This window comes from Corvus cornix, chromosome 4 (genome assembly GCF_000738735.6).
Source record: "Corvus cornix cornix isolate S_Up_H32 chromosome 4, ASM73873v5, whole genome shotgun sequence".
NCBI classification, from domain to species: Eukaryota; Metazoa; Chordata; class Aves; order Passeriformes; family Corvidae; genus Corvus; species Corvus cornix.
In genome coordinates this window covers 58,242,639-58,261,700 of record NC_046334.1, presented here as the reverse complement: position 1 = coordinate 58,261,700, position 19,062 = coordinate 58,242,639, and the positions used below count along the sequence as shown (strand labels likewise).

The window sequence follows — 19,062 nt, the reverse complement described above, 5'->3', positions numbered from 1 at the left end:
AACTTATTAAACAGCACAGTTTCTCCTTTTACTGAACTACACTGACGTGGCAGCATTGTGAAGCCTGCAGTGCCATACTCCAGTGATTCTTTAATACTCACATAAATATGGACATAAAGCTACAAACAAATACACTCTGATGACTTGCAACTGGCCTCATTGGAATAGAGAGTATTTTGTCTTTTGAACAGGTACTTTTGCAAAAGTCACACTTCTCAATAGGAAATTCTAATTAACAGGAGAGTTTGAGGGGAAAAAAGTTATAAAAAAACACTTACTGCAGAAGAAGTTATTGAAGTAATATACCTAAAGAATCAATACTAAAACTAAAGATTCATTCCATTTTCTTTGAAGCTTGAATATAAAAAGACTAGATTGTGAGAGAACATTAGAACTCCACTAATTTTAAACTTCCTTCCTGCAGTTATGCATTTTATTTCTACCTAGTAACCCAAGAAAATTATTTTACTATAGGTGTAACAGCAGCATTTATAATTCAAAACTCCTTAGATTCTTAAATAATTCAGATATTGTATAAGTGAACATAGTATTAGCATTCATACAAGCAAAAAATGGGGGGTTTTACCTCAGTAAAACTAGGTAACTGTTTGGATACAAAATCTACTCATGAGTTTCAACCAAGACAACTTCTAGTTTCTAACTTCTACAAGATGGAAGTATGTTTTAGAGATTTTTAACATTTAATCAAGTTTCAGGACACTACCCTTGTCAGAAGGGTACACCTCACATGCTCAGCTGTCAGGCTCACTGTATATGACAACCTATACTAAAACACTCTTTTTTAGAGGCTCAAAAATTCTGATAATTGATGTGCTTTCAAAGGAGCTAAATGGAACTTACCTCTGGCCCAGCGAACAGGGTAAAGATGTTTCCACAGAGATCCAGTTTTAGCCAACTGTGACCATTCAGTGCTTACTTGACTACACTGACATAACTCTTGGGGGTTAAGGTAACTGAAAATGGTCACCATTACTTCAGGAGGGAGATTAGTAATATTTGTGGTGTGCCCTGTTATTTCGGTTTCTGAAATACAGAAAGTGTGTGTTAAGTGAAGCACAGCCTCACAGCTTTAATAACAGTAGTGGAACTCCCATTTTGATGAGAACAATGAAAAGAACGTGTCTGAAAAAATTTTAACGGCTGTTAAAGATAGGTAATAGTTTGGCTTTAAAAGGCTTTCACTGTAACAACACCTTGAATAACAACAACAACAAACCAGCTCGGTTTTCTGTTTCCCACTTTCTCATCTGGCTCATTCATTCAAAAAAAAAAGGAAATTAATGCTACTCAACTACAGAAAGATGAAAGCATTACCTGCTATAAATGAAATGCTTTAAGAAAAATGCCTTCTGTTGCAGATGGTATCTGTACCTGGTTTGCCATATTCCCAGGAAATAGTACTAGCACGTGGAACCTACCAGCTGGGACCACTCTCGCTGGAAGCGCTCAGCCTCTTGACTGGGACATGGAAAAGTTCATGCTCAACTCCTTGCAGCTGTCTTGAATTTTATTTCTAGCTTTAGCTACTAGCATTGATAATTTTAACTTCTGAATGGTGATGAGCCATTCAGGTTGTAAAGTAATACTAAGTACTAGATTAGAGACTAAAATTTGACCACTGTAATTAATACTTCAACAGACAGCAGTAGGAACTATTCCAATAGCTCTCCCTAAATGCCATACTGCAAAGAGAGCTGCCAACTATATAAAATAAGAAATTCAGAGCTTTGGTTAGTGAGGCCTTTTGCTGTTTTAAGAGATTTTTAATGTTTTGTTTCAGAACAATTTCCTTGAAAAAAAATACTTCTGAAGTAGTTTTCAGGAGTCCTTCGAAATAGCAGGTTTTACTAATAGTGGGGTTTTATTTCTAAAGTACCTAAAACTTTCACAGAGAGAGAAGCATCAGATTTTTTTTTGTGTAAGAAGCTCCAAAAGTGAGCATAATGTAAACTTAACCATGTGATACGCTATTGCTACTTCAAAAAATATAATTACAGTTTTACTTGATGAATCAATGGATTTATTTGTACAACTAGCATGTTGCTGCATAAGTTACACAGAATTTTGCATGAAAATGCAGTTAAGCCTGCACAGGACTGCAAGCTATGTTATTTTCTTTCCTTTCTAAAAAATGAATGCAAGACACAACATATTCTCCTCTCCCGAAGTCTAAAACACAATGATTGCAGAATTACTACTGCTCCAAAACTGCTATTCCAGCTGGATTTAAGAGCAAGTAAGTAATGCCACAAAGCTACGTCTGTCACATACATCTGTTAAGACTCAGTACTATTTCACAGAATGGACCATGATCTTTTCTGAAGGCTTCACCTGGAGGGCAGAAAATGACCAGCTGAGTAGTTCAGAGAAGTCAAGTTTCATCCAAAAAATCTGATTACAGAGCAATTTGTCAAGTTTTTCTAAAAGGAGCAGCACATCTTATCAACATCACAAACTCAGGTCATGAGAGCTCGCTCTACGTATCAGACTCACACCCCAGCATTACACTTTTGGTACAATAACTCCTCTTCCTTGGCGCATCAATTTTTTTTTTTTTTAATAGTGAAAACCGTAAATACTGACAGCTTAGGCTGACTCAGCAGTCATAAAACATGCCTGAAGTGTACTTTATTAGTTATCCATTTATTCTAAGTTTCACCAAAAAAGGTAGTTAGAGATAAATGCAAAATAAATATCCACTTTCAGAACACACATTTCATCTCACCTATTCACATGCTGCACAGATTCATTCCCTTCCATTACTCCACACTCACAGTTCCTTTCTCATTCCTGAGAGGCCCAGGAAAGTTGGAGAATGGAGCTGGGAAGGTGAATGCTTTTAATTTGAAATATTGTCACTTGGCTAACTATTCTGTGCTATTAAAACATCAACAGGAAAAGATTACGAGGCTGTCCTGAAAACCAAGAATGAAATGCAGAGTCTGCAAATAGAAAATATCATTTCAATGGAAGTGTGAAATTAGAAGTTAATTACAATTTCCATCTGTTTACTGTATCAAATATTAGCATGGGAGGGAAGGAAGCAGAAGAAGGTTGAGAATAGGTAAACAGTGAAGTACTATCTACATTACAACCTGCCAAGATGCCCATATCAAACAGTAAAGTTTCTGAAACCAGTTTCAAAACTGGTTTGCAGATATGCCCATTTTAAAAGAACTGCTCTGCCTGTACATAACTTTAGGTATGCCACTGGTGTGGCTTTTTAGATAAAAACTGCCGTTTGAAAGTTACTTTAATTAGATGCTTCACCTTGATCTGCCTTCTCATCCACAGAGTACTTAAAGACCTTCTGAAGCTCTTCTGCTTGATTCCACTTACTGAGACCTCTGAATTCTGCAGCCTCTTTCTGTGAGCAGTGCTGTGCAATTACTTTCTTCTTAATATCTTTCAGCTCTTCGTAAGTAAAGTATTCCATCAACATTGGCTGAAAAACCTAACAAAGGAAAAAGGGGAAAAAAAAAGAACTGGTGCTGACAGAAATAGTCAATAATGCTACATAGACCTGCCAACACAGAATTTCCCATTTCAAATTCTATCGAAGTAAAACGTGTCATACAGTAAGTGAACCTAAGGACAGGACCATGGAAGTTTTGAATTCTTACCCTCTACTTTCTAACAGATCACTGCCGGCATCAGGCAAGCTGTTTTAACTGCTTTCCCCACCAGAAAAGGGAAGGGATTCAAGTTGCTTAATCTATATAACTTATCAAGGTACTCACACGGAAGGCAAAGTAGCAAGGAACAAAAACATGAGAAAAGATTTCCCTTCGACAGACTTCAGAAGATGCTTCCCAGTTTTCGGATACCCATAAATCATCAGACTGGCAGTACTAGTCTGTGTTTCAAATATAGGTCAGAAGATGTTTGGGAGTGTCAGTTGGAGTCATGAAGCACTGGTTTACAGGACCTCTCTTTTCTCATTTAAGTTTTGCTACATATCCATTTTAACCACTTGATGCAAACAAATCCCAGCCACAGTGGACTTTTGTTATCAATTTTTTCAAGAATCAGAATTTCATCATAAACTTCCAACATATTCAGTTTCAGAACACATCACTTTCCAGTCAGACAACTGAACAAGGACACAATAGTCCTGAATGCAAATTAGCATAGCAATATAATTTAAAAACCAATGAACCTCTAAGCCATTTGTCCCTATTTAGTCGTTCCAAATCCCAAGGAAGATCACCATCACATCTGAAGAAAATTTTTACCTACCTCCTCTTCCTCTTTCATATGAGGAAGGAAATCCCTGGTAAAGGCTTCCAATCTCTCCTTCAGCTGTTTCGCATAGTTTAGCTGTTCATATTCATTCTGAGAAGAAAGCAAAGACTAAATGGTTACCCGATCTCATCCAGTCCTTCAAGGATTGAACTGTCCAATAAAGCAGTGGTTCAAAGGAAAGCCCATTATGCCCTTCCCATGCATGCAGTAGGTTTGCTCTATTTCATGGTAAGAACGTGTTTACTTAATGACGCTGACATTCTGTACTGGCCTGTTAACAGGCAGAGAAAAGTATTCCCTTCCTGCCTGATTCCAACTTATTTTCTTAGCATATATGAATTCATTTATCTAATCCTATTTTTACTTTGGAGCAAAGACTGAAATCTGCCAATCTACAATCTCACACAAAGTACAAAGTAGTAACAGACTAATTTAAGTATTTGTATGGTTTGTATATGAAGTATTCTAGGATACAACAGTTCTACTTCATCTTTTAACTGAATGCATTTTACCTTAGTTATTCTAAAATTCTAAATTCCAAATTAGAAACAAAATTTATAGTCAGACATGCTGTAGAGATTTTTACTTTGGAAATTGAAAGAACTCTTAAATAATAAAGATGTAACTGACATTTAAACATTCAAGTTAAACCAACCTCATGTAACAATCTGTTAGCTTATTCTCTGAGTTAGCAATAAGAAGCTGGTTCTGAAATCTGCCCAGTAATTGCAACATATTGAAGTTCCTCCTAACTCTTACTGTAAATGTTGTTTTTCTTTTCAAACTTCTACAACATCAAGAAACTCTGACTACTACCGAGACAAGCTTAAGCCATCAGTTTAAATTAAACTAATCACTCCCTAAAAATAGGTAAACATTAACTAAAGTTAACATATCTAAAGAGAACTAAAGAAATCTGGTTTTGCACACTTAAAAAATGAAGTAACAGAATAACACTAGCATCCTATCAGAGAAGGTATAACACAAAGCCAAGTGTTAAATTGCCCTCTTCCACTTTCCTTCATTTCTTGTTTCATTAATGGGCACAAGATAAAATTTAAGGTTTATTATGCGTAGGGAAAAAATTATTTGTAACGTTCCCAGGTCAAAACCAAGTGTAGATGGTAAAATGGAGTCAATCAACTGCACATTTGGTATTTTCCTTACTGAAAATCTGGACCACACATACTAGAAATGCAACATGGGATGTCAAATGACTACTGGAGACTCTAGTTCTTAGGGGCAGGAAGAGGGAGTTGAGCTGGGTACCCCAAGAGAAAGACATGGAAGAATTCAAGAAGACTTCTACTGGAGAAGAACTTATATCTAAGTCACTGTCAAAAAAGCCAGCTGGAGAAAAAATATTTAGAGTTCCTTGACGACTGGATCATTAACAGGACTGCTGACCTACAGATTACTGGAAGGAGTACATGACTCACAGAATAAAACAATGCTGGTTTTGCAAGTCTGGGAATCAACTCCATTTCTGACAATAATACAAAACTGTGCACCACAAAAAAAAAAAAACCCTCAAGGTTTCCTAACAAAGTAAAATCGCATTATTTCTATAGCCAGAAACGTCTGACCAGTTAGCAAAACAGCCTCTATATTTTTGAAACTTCCATGCTGTCTCTCCAAAACACTTCCAATTACACAGTGATGAGCATCTGTCAGAAAACACATCTCTGAAAAGAATTTTTACTAGAAATTTAGTAACTGTGGTGAATGGCAAAAGAATTTGTGTTTCAGACTAGAAAGTATCCAAAAAACATACATGTTTCTTCTTCCTCCTTAGTTTATTCACAGAGAATATTAAGATGAGTCAAGGCAAACTAATACGTAATCACAGCATGTTTCCCTCAGGTCACAAATCTCTCTTATAGTCTACTTACCTTTACATTCTTTAACCCTTTCTCAAAAAGGCTAAGCATCTCTGAGAGTTTGTTGTCCGAGTGCACATTGTACACTGTCCGGCTACGCTGCTGAAGCAAACCAATGATACACTCATTTTCAATCTGCTCATGCATTTTAAATTCCTTGAATGTGGCATAAAGGGATTGCAGCAGAGCCCGAAAATCATTGTTGTTGGAGAAGTTGGTCTTGGAAAGCTAGGAGAAAGATAAATTCATAAAAAACCAATGAAAATCATGTCAAACTCAAGTGAAATCCTTAGAACAGGTATTAGCTCCAGGGATTCATCGCTCCCCTTACTTATAAAAGCTAAACATCTTCAGCTTTTTACATAAAATGAAGCCAGTAAAATCAAGTTGTATTTAAGCAACATACACCAAATCTTGTGAAACACTGAGGTAAACAAATGTAGATAGATTTCCTGGCAGAAGTCAATGCAATCTCCCCAGCCCGGCAGATTACTGAAAGGCTCAGCCCTTTTCCCAGATCCACATTCTTGTCCATACCAAAAAGCCATTAACATAGGCCTCTGAGCCCATCTTTCGGGATGTATTATGCACAAGGAATACTGAGTCCTACCAGTGAATACAAACTGTATCAGCAGTTAGAGAAGGTTTACAATGGAGCAAAACCTAACAAGTCAAGACAGCACAAAGTTCTAGGTAATACAACAGGGCAATTTTTACATGTGTACAGTCACCGCTGGCAACAATACATGTTAAAACTGTATTTTCCTTTGGTGAATGTAGAAAAACAGGGTCTTTTCCATTCTTACGCTTTACTCCATGTGCAGCTTCAAGAACCACAATCCACAGCAGTATACAAGACCAAGCATTCTAAAAGTAGACTTCAACTCAGAAAACAAGCTACCGGAATATTCAGAAATGGCTTAGCTACGAAGACTCTGGAATCTATAGGTTTTACAAGAAATAGGAATCTGAGACATACATATTCATACATAATACTTACATCAAAAACAACTACAAATTGAGATATGCAAAACATTTTTTCATTAAAAACCCCCAAATGTACTTATTCATTGTGACATTGCATTGCCACTTCCTGGCAGCCACCAGCAAAATGCAACTGAAACACGCTGGACACCTGCCAAGTCCTTATGCAACTCCAAGTCAGCTGTACATACTGTACATTACATGCTGTACATATGAGCAACATGACTCTCATTATGAAAGACAAATTTGCTTAGCCTCAGAAGAGAGAGAAAACAGGGTGAAGTTTAAGAGGGTTTTTTGGGTTTTTTTTCCAATACACTTTAGACCAACTACTGACAGAAGTCAGAAAAAAACTGAAGTCTGTAACGCACTGTTAGGATTTGAGGCATACATTGTTATCTATCCCTAACGGGAAAAGATCTTGGCTCCAAAGGCCATTTCTACCCTACACTCTTTCTGTATGCAATTTAAGAACATCCGTTAGGAATGGATTGTTATAGAAGCCACTGTAACATGAAACACTTGTATATTCACCTCTGCTACTGAGGCTTCCAGCAGATATCCAACAGACTAGGAACTGTGGAGAGGATACTGAAGTTAAGTAACTATACTTGAATCAGAAATCACTGTATCAAAAAGGTCAGCCAAAGCTGAGAACAACTGGTTTTTGAGAGGACAGGTAGCCTAGCAACAAAGCCACTTGGTCAGATCTGTAATTTCATTACCAGGACTGATGAAGTCTCATGATGGGGGACCAAGACATTAACAACTATTAACAGACAGCAGTTACTCCATTCTGAGGTCCACTTTTCACCAGCTCTAACAAGGAAAACTAGTGCAGGAGTTTAGTAGTGCAAGAAGAAAACCACAGACCCCCAAACTCAAAGAATGGCAAGGGGGAGGAAATGGACTGTATTAGAGAGTTTTGTTGACTCATCAAAAATATAAAGCACAGTGCATGTGAGACCCCTGAACAGGCTTAAAATACACCACGCTATACCACAGCCACCAGTGCTCAAGATACTTGGGAGCTTTCTGCGCTTCTGAAGACATTACATTTAAACAGCTGTACATTACAGTACAATTGGTTCTGTGTTTGGAATGCAAACTCTAATTGAGGAGCAGTACCACAAGAGCAACAGTTTTGGTGGCTCCTGAAATTTAAGAATTATTCATAATCCAAACAGCCTGAGCAACTGTCCAAACAACAGTCAGTCCTTTGTATTGTAAAGTCTGTTTGAAACATTTCAGAGACCTATGGCTGATGCAGGCACAGTCTAGAAGTAGCCAGGAGCTTTTAAATGGAGTACTAACTTTATTTATTAAACCTTTATTAAAAGAAAATAAATGATGCAATTAAAGCATAGCCAGGCATGAAAAATCTTTGTAGGTCAGACAATCACATGCCAGTTTTAGTTGAGTCTCTAACTCACTGGACTGTAACAGAGCCATTAACATAGTCAAGATGAATGTACAGACTTGTAGCAAACACCCATCTTTCCTTACTGAAAGATACTGTTTAATTTTTGTGCTTTAAGAACAGTATTAACAGCAACTGCTATTTAGACAGTGTTTCACGTTCATGACACTCAACTGAAAAAACTCCACATTCAACTCTTCCATCTCCCTTGTGCCTTTAGCGCTTTCATTAAAGAAATGAAAACTTTCTGTCTGATGAAGACAGAGACATTTCTATCCACACGGTTGTGAATAAATAAGGAAGCTCAAGACTGCTAATTAAATCACCAATCAAAACACAGTATTTAATTTGGTTTCTGGAAGTGTTTTACACGTGTCAATGTGGAAAAATATCTTCTTAGAAGAAGAAAATTAATTTTCCAGTAACGTTAGTTTACGGTGAGTAAACTGAAACAGTTTTTTCCTACTAACTATGCCAAAAATACATTTAATGAGTGAAAAATGTTTGCTTCTTCCTTAAAAATATCCAAGCATACTATGAACCAACAAGGAGAAAGCAGCAAAGAGGAATAAAGAAAAAGTACACTGCCCTTATCAGACTACCACAGCAGTAAGCAAAGTTTATGCTGCTTGCTAACTTTCCCAGTTACAAGTATTCCCAACTACAAGCTGGAAAACTACAAAATATGAGGAAGGAGAATAGGAGAGGAAAATTTGATTTTTCTACTCTCCCAACAGATTTCACAAATTTAAAATGGAGTAATTTCTCAAGGTTTAAAAGTTTAATGTGGCTACAAATTCACAAACCGCTTAATTTCAAATGAAGGTTTTCCCTATCAGCACCTGAATTCTGAACAACCACTAGCGTTAAAAATTCGGTCTGAAATCTAAAAAGAACTGAAGACATTTTTTTCTTCCTGGTCTTCTTGATTAGTTGTTGTTCTTTTTCATGTGTCATCACAAGTAACATTTTTGACAGACCATTCCTCTATATTCTGCTTTCCATGTATAACCACATTAAGACTTATACAATCAGCCGATAGCAACAGGATGTGAAATAAAAGACATAATATTCCTGATAATCAATGTCGATTTCTAACACCAGTTAACTCAGCAGATTTAAAACTAATTTAAAAAACAGTAAAATACTTTTCATTATGGAGCTGGTAGACCGTTCTGATTAAAAGAAAAAAGATACCAGGATAAATATCAGAAAAGAGTTTTTCACCCACAAGGTGGTTGGCAACTGGAACAGGCTCCACAAGGAAGTGGTCACAAAACCAAACCTGACAGAGCTCAAGAAGCTTTTGGACAATACTGTAAGGCACATGGTGTGACTCTCCGGGTTGGAATTCTTGCACGGGGACAGGCGTTAGACTGGATGATCCTGATGGGTCCCTTCTGACTCAATACAGTCTATGATGCTAGTCTATGATTCCATAAAATAAACCAAATGATTTTTAGAATAGAACAGCACCAGAAGAAAAAGCAGCAGGCATTACTAGTCAGCTATGTATTCTCCCAGTTACATTTTTATGTATTAGCACTCCGCATATGCAACAGCACTAAAATTCGAAGGACAAACCCGGACTCTGCAGAGGTATTATCTCAATTTCAGGCACAAGAAAATGGAGGAACAAAGACCATAACAAGGTGCGCCTGTGTCAACACCAAGAGCATGCAGTTTCATGTTGTACTTAATCTGCTTGGAAATTAGGGCATGGGGATGGAGGAGGAAACACACAGAAGGAGCAGCCAGCCCTGCCTCTAACTGTACATTCCTGCTGCTTCCCTGGAATATGTGGTAGCAATTATGCAGCTGCAAGATGAACCCATCTGGTGTACTAATCCAGGGAGGAGCTGTGCCTTTTACTGGGCTCATTTTTCACCTGGCTGGAGCACTACTAATGCCCAGTTACAAGCCATGTCTTATTTAGGAACCCACAAGAAGCTCAGTTTATACTGTCCCCAAGGAAGAACTCGGGTGCCAAGGTAGCCTAGCCAAGAGAATGACCGTCCTCAGTGTCACCTCTCCTTGGCTTGCTCTCATACGTAAAGGTATACGAGGTGAACATTAAGGGAACTAACTAAACTGCTTCCCACTCCCTGTTCATGTGTATGAAGCCTAAATCAGGGGAGAATCAGTTTTCTACCCGGGGCACTTTTCCTGGAAATGGGTCAACCCAAAATAATAGCAATTAGTTAGGCAGGAAGGACAGGATATGGCAGAACTCAACAAGAAATTCAAAGCTTTCAAATGCCCTTCTTTCTGTTGTCTTCCCTACGCAACCCTGTCCTGTGTAATCTTCTCAGTTGTTTTGCAGCATCACTAAAATCTTGAAATAGCTTTTCAAAAAACCCAACTAATCAAACAAAACAAACAAACAAAGCACAAACCAAAACCAATCAACAAACACTATACTAACTCAAAGATTCAGGCACACAAAATTATTTTGTTTTCAAAGAACACTAGCAACAGGGAAGGTAAAACCTCATATTCTATTTTCAAAGGCTAACCTCAATCTGATAAATGCCAAGCATAAGGGAACAATGAAAAAACCTATTGTATTTCCATTTTTAATGGTGTCTTCCATATTACTGTCTTGTACTACAGCCACAGTCAATTTTGTCTAATGAACACCTATAGATGAGGTTTTGAATCATGAAGAGCATTTCACAATGAGATATGAATAACAACATGGGACTAACTCGATCAAGATTTTCAGTGATGCAACTGCTACAAGTGTCAGATCCCCTTGGGGTTCACAGTAGAAAGCACAGCTCAGGAAGCATTGATAAAATTAGCTAAGCCTCCTCCACCATGTGACTTCCACAGGTAGAAGTCTACCAAGGATAGAAGAACAAAGGCTGTCACCAGGTCTGTAGAGAAGAAACAGAAATAATAAAAAATTTAAAACCAATTAAAAATCTACTAAATATATGAGCTATGAGGGCCTTGAATAAAAGCAACTATGCTGTTATTTATCTATCTGTGTCACACTATTCTAGATGCCATGGAAGACCTCTTTCCTGTTTTATATCCTCAAGGATACAGGCTCCTACTAAGACCTGGTCTTCCAGCCTTCTGTGAGGTCGTACCTGAAGTCTCAAAAGAGAAATCTCCCACTGCAGTAACTCATTAAACAGAACCACAGCAAAAATGTCTTTGCACCTTTGTATCAGTCTCACTACAATTTCCTAACACAAAGGTAGACATTGGAAAAACTCACCACCCCCGTTTAACTCATCTTGGGCACTAACTGCAAAAGCAAAAAGCCAAGTCTCTCAAGAATTACAGCTTGCACTATTTAATCAGTTAAAGCATATTCTAGGATACCTGCACAAAACCTCAAAACCTGTACTAACACTGATACACTCTGATTACAGTTCCTGGATTTTTAGAAGGGGTCAATTTCTTTCTTTTTTTTTTTTTTTTAACACTGAATGTGAGAGAATAAATTGTTTCTTAAAGCAGAGAAGGACAAAGGTGGGTTGTTTCTGCTCTCCAGAGCAGACTGGGAGAGAGGATGAAAGATCAGAGCACTATGTGAAGGGTGAACAGAAAACTTTTTTTTCATACAATGCAAGGGCAAAAACAGTTAATGAGCAATTACTTGGAGAAAAAACTGCTACCATGTCTGGCACAAGAAAATACCCTCAGGTTTTTCTTATGAAGGCAAAAAAGATATAAAAGCATCTGGTAAGTAAGAAAAAATAGGTGTTTCAATAGACAAAATTAAAGAAATGGTGAGAAGATAGCAACAAGTGCTAAGAGTGTCCTGAAAAAGGGAGTGAAATTGCTATGCAGGTCTGAAGAGCCTCAATAAAACTCCAAACACATTTTATCACTGTTGTCCCCCATTTCAGACCTCCTGTGGCACTTAAAATACATTTATTTTAAAATGTAGATATTTAAAGCACATATTCAGCATCCATAACGTAAGATGGAAAGATAACTTGTACGGCCCTTGATGAAATAAGACATGGACAACAAATTGCTTGCCTATTTCAGGATGCTAATGAGGAGATTTAATTTCCTTCCACACAAGGAAGAAATTTCCTTCCATCTTTTGCCTGCAGTGACAGCATAGCCCACCATTTGCAGACTTACTAGGACTAGACACCTCAAGTAGCTCTTTCATTCTAAACACAGGTGAAGGCAGATGCTCAATGCTACAGAACATTAATTGGGAATAACCAAATACTATGAATTTCTAAATCAACACACACTTATTTGAAACAACACTGGCACTGTACTGAAATATTGAAAAGGGATTTCAAGAGAAGAATGAATGCTTTAACAGCATTTTTTTTATTAGAAACACAGATACACTTATCTTCTTGGAACAGGCATTTTCTGTTCTCAAGGGCATCAAGGGAAAAACATTTCACTTTGAAACAGTAAGTCCTAAGTTAATAATTGGTCCAGTTTCTCAGATATCAGTCCCCCTGGCTGCCACAAAAAGTGTGATCTTAACGTGGTCATATAATGCCCTGTCCAATGCTTTACAATGCCAAAACTTCACTCGGGAGTGTTTTTCACTCCTAAACAGTTCATCATACTACAGATGACATAAGAAAATCACCAATTTAACACAAGAAAATTCTCTTCAGCAGAAGCCAAAGAATGCAAGGAAGAGAATCAACAAAGATTAAAGAGAAATGCAAGTTATCAAAAGATACTTTCTAGGTGTACGGAAGTTTTGAAAAGAATCCTACAAAAAGCCCCCAAAAAACCCACCCAAAAAACAAGAACACTTGACTGCAGGTAAGTTGAACAGAACAGCATTTAGATTTCAAACTAGGAGGACAGAGAACACAGATTGTAAGAGAAGAAAAGTGATACTTTCAGCCAACTATTTAACAGGAAAGGCAGATGACAACAGCAAAACAATGTCTTCTTTGCTCAAGTCTTCATGAAATAATTAATTAGGAAAAGTATTTATGGCAATTAATTTTTAGCAAAGAGTCAGAAGTGTGGACTAGAAAAGAAAAATACTAGTTAAATATTTATGCAAGTTCAATGTGTTCAAGTAAGTAGAATATGAAAAAATTGATCCAAATTTCCAAGAAGAACCAGCCAAATTACTGAACCACGAGAAATAACTGCAGAAATCTTTTGTAGAAAGATGAGATCACAGGAGACTGAAATCAGGCAAACAAAAGAAGGACCTTAGATGTTTTTGCTCAAACATGCAAAGGTTTCACAATAAAGCTGAGCTATTAAGGCAGCTGTTCCCCCCTGCCACGGTTCATCCTGTTCCCTTCTCCCATACTGACAATCTGGTTCTGGAGCTTGTTTGACCTCTTAGTGAGCCAGTTCTACTGAATCACCTTTCGATTCAGTCCTTTAGATGAACTAGCTGCTCATCAAGGTGCCAGACAAGCACAAACGATATCATCAGCAATTAACCCTTCCAGCAGCAGCCAGTTACTACATCCACTCAGTCACAGTATGAAGTCTCACACTAGTTTTGAGACGCAGACAAAGACATGAGAACAAGTCATCAAACACAGATAACTAACTGCATTACAGCATTTAAGAGTGCAGCCATTTTTCTGGTTCCTAATGTACTCTAAACTTGCTAGGCAATTCTGTAACACAAAGATTTGAAAACATGCCTTGGCTGCAGTAACTCCACAAGAGAGCAGGAAGTTTGAAATCCCACCCTGAAAGATCAGCTGTCTTGTTTCTGGGGAAGGCCTAGCCAAAATTTAATCGCAGTCTGTACATAGCCCACAGTCTTGTTACTTGAGTAGTCCCGATCCTGAAACTCTAAGAAGTAACAATTGGCCAGCACAGATTTGTTTAGAAAAAAGAATCTGACTTCCTTTTGATAACCAAACTACTTAAAAGGAAAATGATACATGTTACAGATCATGATTTCTCTACAGTTTTTGGTACTGTTTTGGCTTACAGCAAACTGACTGAGTCTGCAGGAAATTGCAGGGTAGCTCAAGCACTTGCAAACAGTGCTCTCAAACCCAAGCTACCAGCGTCCAGCCAAACCAAAATGGGATTTTCATTATTAGCTGAAATCTGTGTTGCCTTGTTCATGACACATACAACACTTTCAGGCACAGCTAGAAAAGCTGGTAATACACAAGTGGCACATTCTCGAGTGCAGAAAACACAAGACCATAATGCGACAACAGGAACTGCCTCACTGGACATCAGCATACTGACTTGGACAGTGCGTACTGCTACATATAGGATAGGAGTCTAATGACAAAAATGAAAGGGAATTCAAGCATCAGTCCTCAGAGAAGCATGGGATTAGAGAAGCACAAAGAGAATATGCTGCTGTTAAAAAAAGACTGCAGAACAACAAATCTGCTCTACTCGGTACCAGCCTTGTCCCATTCTGCACAAGATTTCAGGAAAACACAGACATAATTAGGCTGAGGTTTCACCGTAGCTTCAGTCAATCTAGTTGCTGGCTGTCACAGTCCCACTCTCTGCCTCCCACTGGCTTTAGTACTGATCTGACCAGTGGTTGCTGGCAGCACTACATCAACAGAAAACCTACCCCGCTTCAAAAAAAAATGTTTTCTGCCGGTTTAGAGCCTTTGTGAGTCACTTCAAGCACTGATGGGAGCAAGAGAGGCAGGCAGCCGTAACAGCAGCAGTCAGATGGCTTAAACTGTAAGAGAATGGCAGCTTAGTCCTGACAAAAGCAACAAGTACGCTGAGGTACAGCAAGCGTGACCCACATAATGAAGTAAAATGAATCTGTTTGCTTAAGCCAGAGAACACATAACTAAGATGGAGGACACGGCTACAATTGCAAATCAGCACAGGATCTTTCTGAAAACGAAGAGGTTCACTAGAGATGGGAAAACAGAATCTGCTCTATTTGTAGCAAAGATGACGTCAGGCATCAGGACAAGCATTTTAGCTATAAAGACTGTCTGCTGTAGCACTCCACTACCTACAGGGGGGACATCCTCAGAGCACTTAACGAATTTTCTTATCATCAGAGTAGGAGACAGATTTGATAACAGTGTGGATTTCCTTACTAAACATAATTCTACTTACTGTTATTATCCAAGTCCAGGGCACTGTATACAACACAGGTAAAAATGCCATTTAAGAACACAGCAAAGGTACAGTGAGACCTTTGCTAGCAACAACTAAAAAGTAAGATAACCTTCCTAAAGCAACAAACAGCTTTAATGTCCAATTTACTGTTCCGTCTCACACGAAGTCCTGGAAGAACAAACTAAACTGTGTGTCTCTGTCCTAAAGGATTATTTAAGTGTCTACATACTTTATCCATCGGAAACATCAGAATCGTTCTCCTGAGAAGCAAAGCACAGATGAGCCCATTTCACCCTCGCTAAGATGTGGCGGAATTTACTTAATTCAGACGCTAGCAGCAACTACAGTGTACAGGGAACCCGATGAACACAGGTAACATGCAATTCACAAAATAAAACAACCCTCAAGGTCAAACAAAACTTATAAAGAGCATGGCTTTGGAGATTATATTTGCCATGTAAGCAGAACTACAGTCTTACCTAATTACAGCATCTCAATCATACAAGAAGAAAATTCAAAAACAATCTGGAAGTTTTTCTGGTGCAAAGCTACCATTATAAAAGTCACAGACCTCAAGTTCTGAAACAGGGTTAAAGCATGCAAAATTGAATGCTTTAAAAAAAAGTGCCATTCCTTCATTCTTGCACTTCTTCAAAGGAAAAAGAGAGCAAGCAAATTCCTGTATAAAAACTGCTAGAAAATGAAAGGTTATGAACATTACAAAGTAGGTAGTTTTAATCAAATTTTCTAATACTTAGGAAAACCAGTAATTGCTCCCTAGGTAGTTTTATCAGGCATGGTAAATTTAGTCAAAACTTTGTGGGAGGCTCAATAAAAGTGACAAAAATGCCTCTCTAGGAATAAAACCCGAATGACTACAAGATCTGGAGGTTTAAATGAAACTTGTTCAGCTGCTGTCTACAACATGCTGAAACGGCTACCAGGGGTCAGTGAGGAACCCAGGTGTTTGTTTCCATTCAAATAAAATCCGCTCTGTTATGAGATCACAAATTTTTCTGCCGCCACAGATTAAGTTGATGGCAAATGTACGCTCAGATGAAAGGCAAAGTGAAAGAAACTACACAAGGTCTCCCCTTCTCCTCCCCCTAGATCCTGTGCTCAGCCTGTTCAGTTAGCAAAACCCGCAAAAAACAACTCTAGGTCTTCTTTAACTATTAGCAAATGGAACAGGCTCACAAAAGGACCTGGTGAATCCCAGAACAGTGAAAGGTAGCCTGTGGAAATCGGGAAGGAAGCATGAACTTTCCATGCTGCTAGCAGCAGTAAGCTATTATAGCTGCCTCTCATGTAACTGCACCCCTCTTTTAAATGTCTGTAGCCAATCTGGTTCTCCAAACAGGCATTTATGCCCGAAGATGGGAGGCACAACTTCTTTCAGTAGGAGTGCTGGCTGTGAAGTATTTGCCCAAAACCCTCCCACAACACTCAAAGCTGCTGCAGAGAAGTTTGCCTTTCAGGTGACACACCAGCCTTGATTACTTAACTACCCTGATGCAAGAATAAAAACTACTTTTGCCCACGAGCAAAATAAAAGAACATACCTAGAGTATCTTTAAGCCGCTCACCAGCTGAACGCTGTGCACAGAACCGCAAGCAGGGTCCCTGGCAGACCGTGAGTGGGCAGCACGCCCCGCGCCCGTGCCCAGCCCGGCTGATCGACAAACCCGGCCGGGCCGCGCCGCCCGCCCCGGGAGCGCCAGGCCCGCGGGCGGCTCTGCCGGGCTGCCCGGGGCGGCGGGGCGGGCGGCGCGCTCCCTGCGCGCTCCCTGCGCGGCACCGCCGCCCCTCAGCGCCGGGCGGAGCGCAACACGGCGCCCGCCGGCCGGCCCGGCACGGCAGCGCGGGCAGCCCCGGCCCGGCGCAGCCCGGGAGCGGCAGCGGCAGCCCGGGAGGGGCCCCGGAGCCCCGCGGCAGCGCAGCGCAGAAGTTACCGGCGGGGCCGGGGCGCTGACAGCTGCGCACTCCCCAAACCCTCCCGCCCGCCCCGGGGCAGCGGCACGGGGGCCGCCCCGGCCCGCTACCTTGTCGCAGTAGAGCCCCACGAGCTGCTTCATGCGCCAGTGCGGGGCGGAGAACACGTCCACCTCCTCGGGGAAGGGAGCCCATGTTCTCCCCATGGAGCCGCGCCGCGAACGGCGGCGCGAACGGCGGCGCGAGCATCCGCACCGCGCGTGCGCCCGCCCCGCGTGACCGCGCCCGCAGCCCCGCGCATGCGCGGCTGGCCCCGCCCCTTCCCGCGGGCAGCGGCGGCCCCGCGCCCGCCTTGGCTGGGGCGGCTCCTGCTGTGGAGTTCCGGGGTGTGCGACGAGTTTCCCCTCCGAGTTACAGCCTTAGGTCCGTTCAAGTGAGCTGCCGTATTGCACGACTCGAAATCCGATGGTTTGGCAACGCTAAGGTAGTAGCTTGTGGATGTAGAAAGCAATTTACAGAATCAGTTAGGTTGGAAAAGACCTCTGAGGTCATGGAGTTTAACCTGTGACTGAGCACATTGTCTGTTAGACCATGGCACCGAGTGCCACTCCCAGTCTTTCCTTAAACACTCCAGGAGTCGTGACTCCACCACCTCCCTGGGCAACCCATTCCAATGTCTAACCACCCTTCCTGTGGGGAGCTTCTTCCTAATGTGCAACCTACACCTTCCCTGGAGCAGTTAAAGACTGTGTCCTTTTGTCCTATTGTTGTTTGCCTGGGAGAAAAGACTGTCCCTCACGTGGCTACAGCCTCCTCTCGGGTGTTTGTAGAGAGCAGTAAGGTCCTCCTTGAGTCTCCTCCAAGCTCCCTCAGCTACTCCTCACAGGGCTTGAGCTCTGTTGTCTTTTCTCTGGACATGCTCCAGCAGCTCAATGTCCTTCCTGAATTGAGGGGTCCAGAATTGGGCACAGGATTTGCGGTGTGACCTTCTCAAGAAAGGCCCTAGGAAAGAAAGCTTTTTTGTGTATACGGCGGTATAAAATTTACAGTACCATTTTGCTGATATTGATACCACATTTCTAAAGGACAATTTTATTTGTATTTTGCAGCAAGAGAGACAGAGATCTCCTGCTTACCCAGCAAGGAAACCATGGGAAGCTAGGTGCTGAAAAAAGCATACTATGCTATAAAACACAATGGTTACAGAGACTGCACTGAAAATGTGCATTTACATGAAGTAAAGAAAACACTTGAAATATGCTGAGGAAGTGACAACATCAGGAATAATGCAGATGTGGGCCGATGAATTGGTGTTTGTGAGGGAAGATGAATGATGGGTCCTAAACTGGGCTGCAGCAGGGAATCTGCACCCAACCTTTTGCAGCATTTGTGCCGAACAAGTAAAGTTATGTTTGTTTAATATCCAAGGCAAATGGACCAGAAACACCTGCCTGTCATACCGATCTGCTTGTGGAACACTTCAAAGTAAACAGGAACACTGGGAAGAATTGAGGATGCACATCAATTTGACAAAAGGTG

At 40.3% G+C, this 19,062-nt stretch overlaps 1 protein-coding gene across 1 annotated transcript in view; it reads right to left on the bottom strand.

The window, feature by feature from the left end:
- Positions 1–17,772, bottom strand: part of FBXL5 (F-box and leucine rich repeat protein 5) — a 33,895-nt gene extending 16,123 nt beyond the window's left edge. The window contains 6 exon segments of the mRNA XM_039550858.1: positions 862–1,044; positions 3,292–3,475; positions 4,261–4,356; positions 6,159–6,374; positions 17,634–17,714; positions 17,716–17,772. Of these exon segments, the coding sequence (XP_039406792.1) occupies positions 862–1,044; positions 3,292–3,475; positions 4,261–4,356; positions 6,159–6,374; positions 17,634–17,714; positions 17,716–17,772 (817 nt within the window).
- Between the last annotated feature and the right edge of the window lie 1,290 nt (positions 17,773–19,062).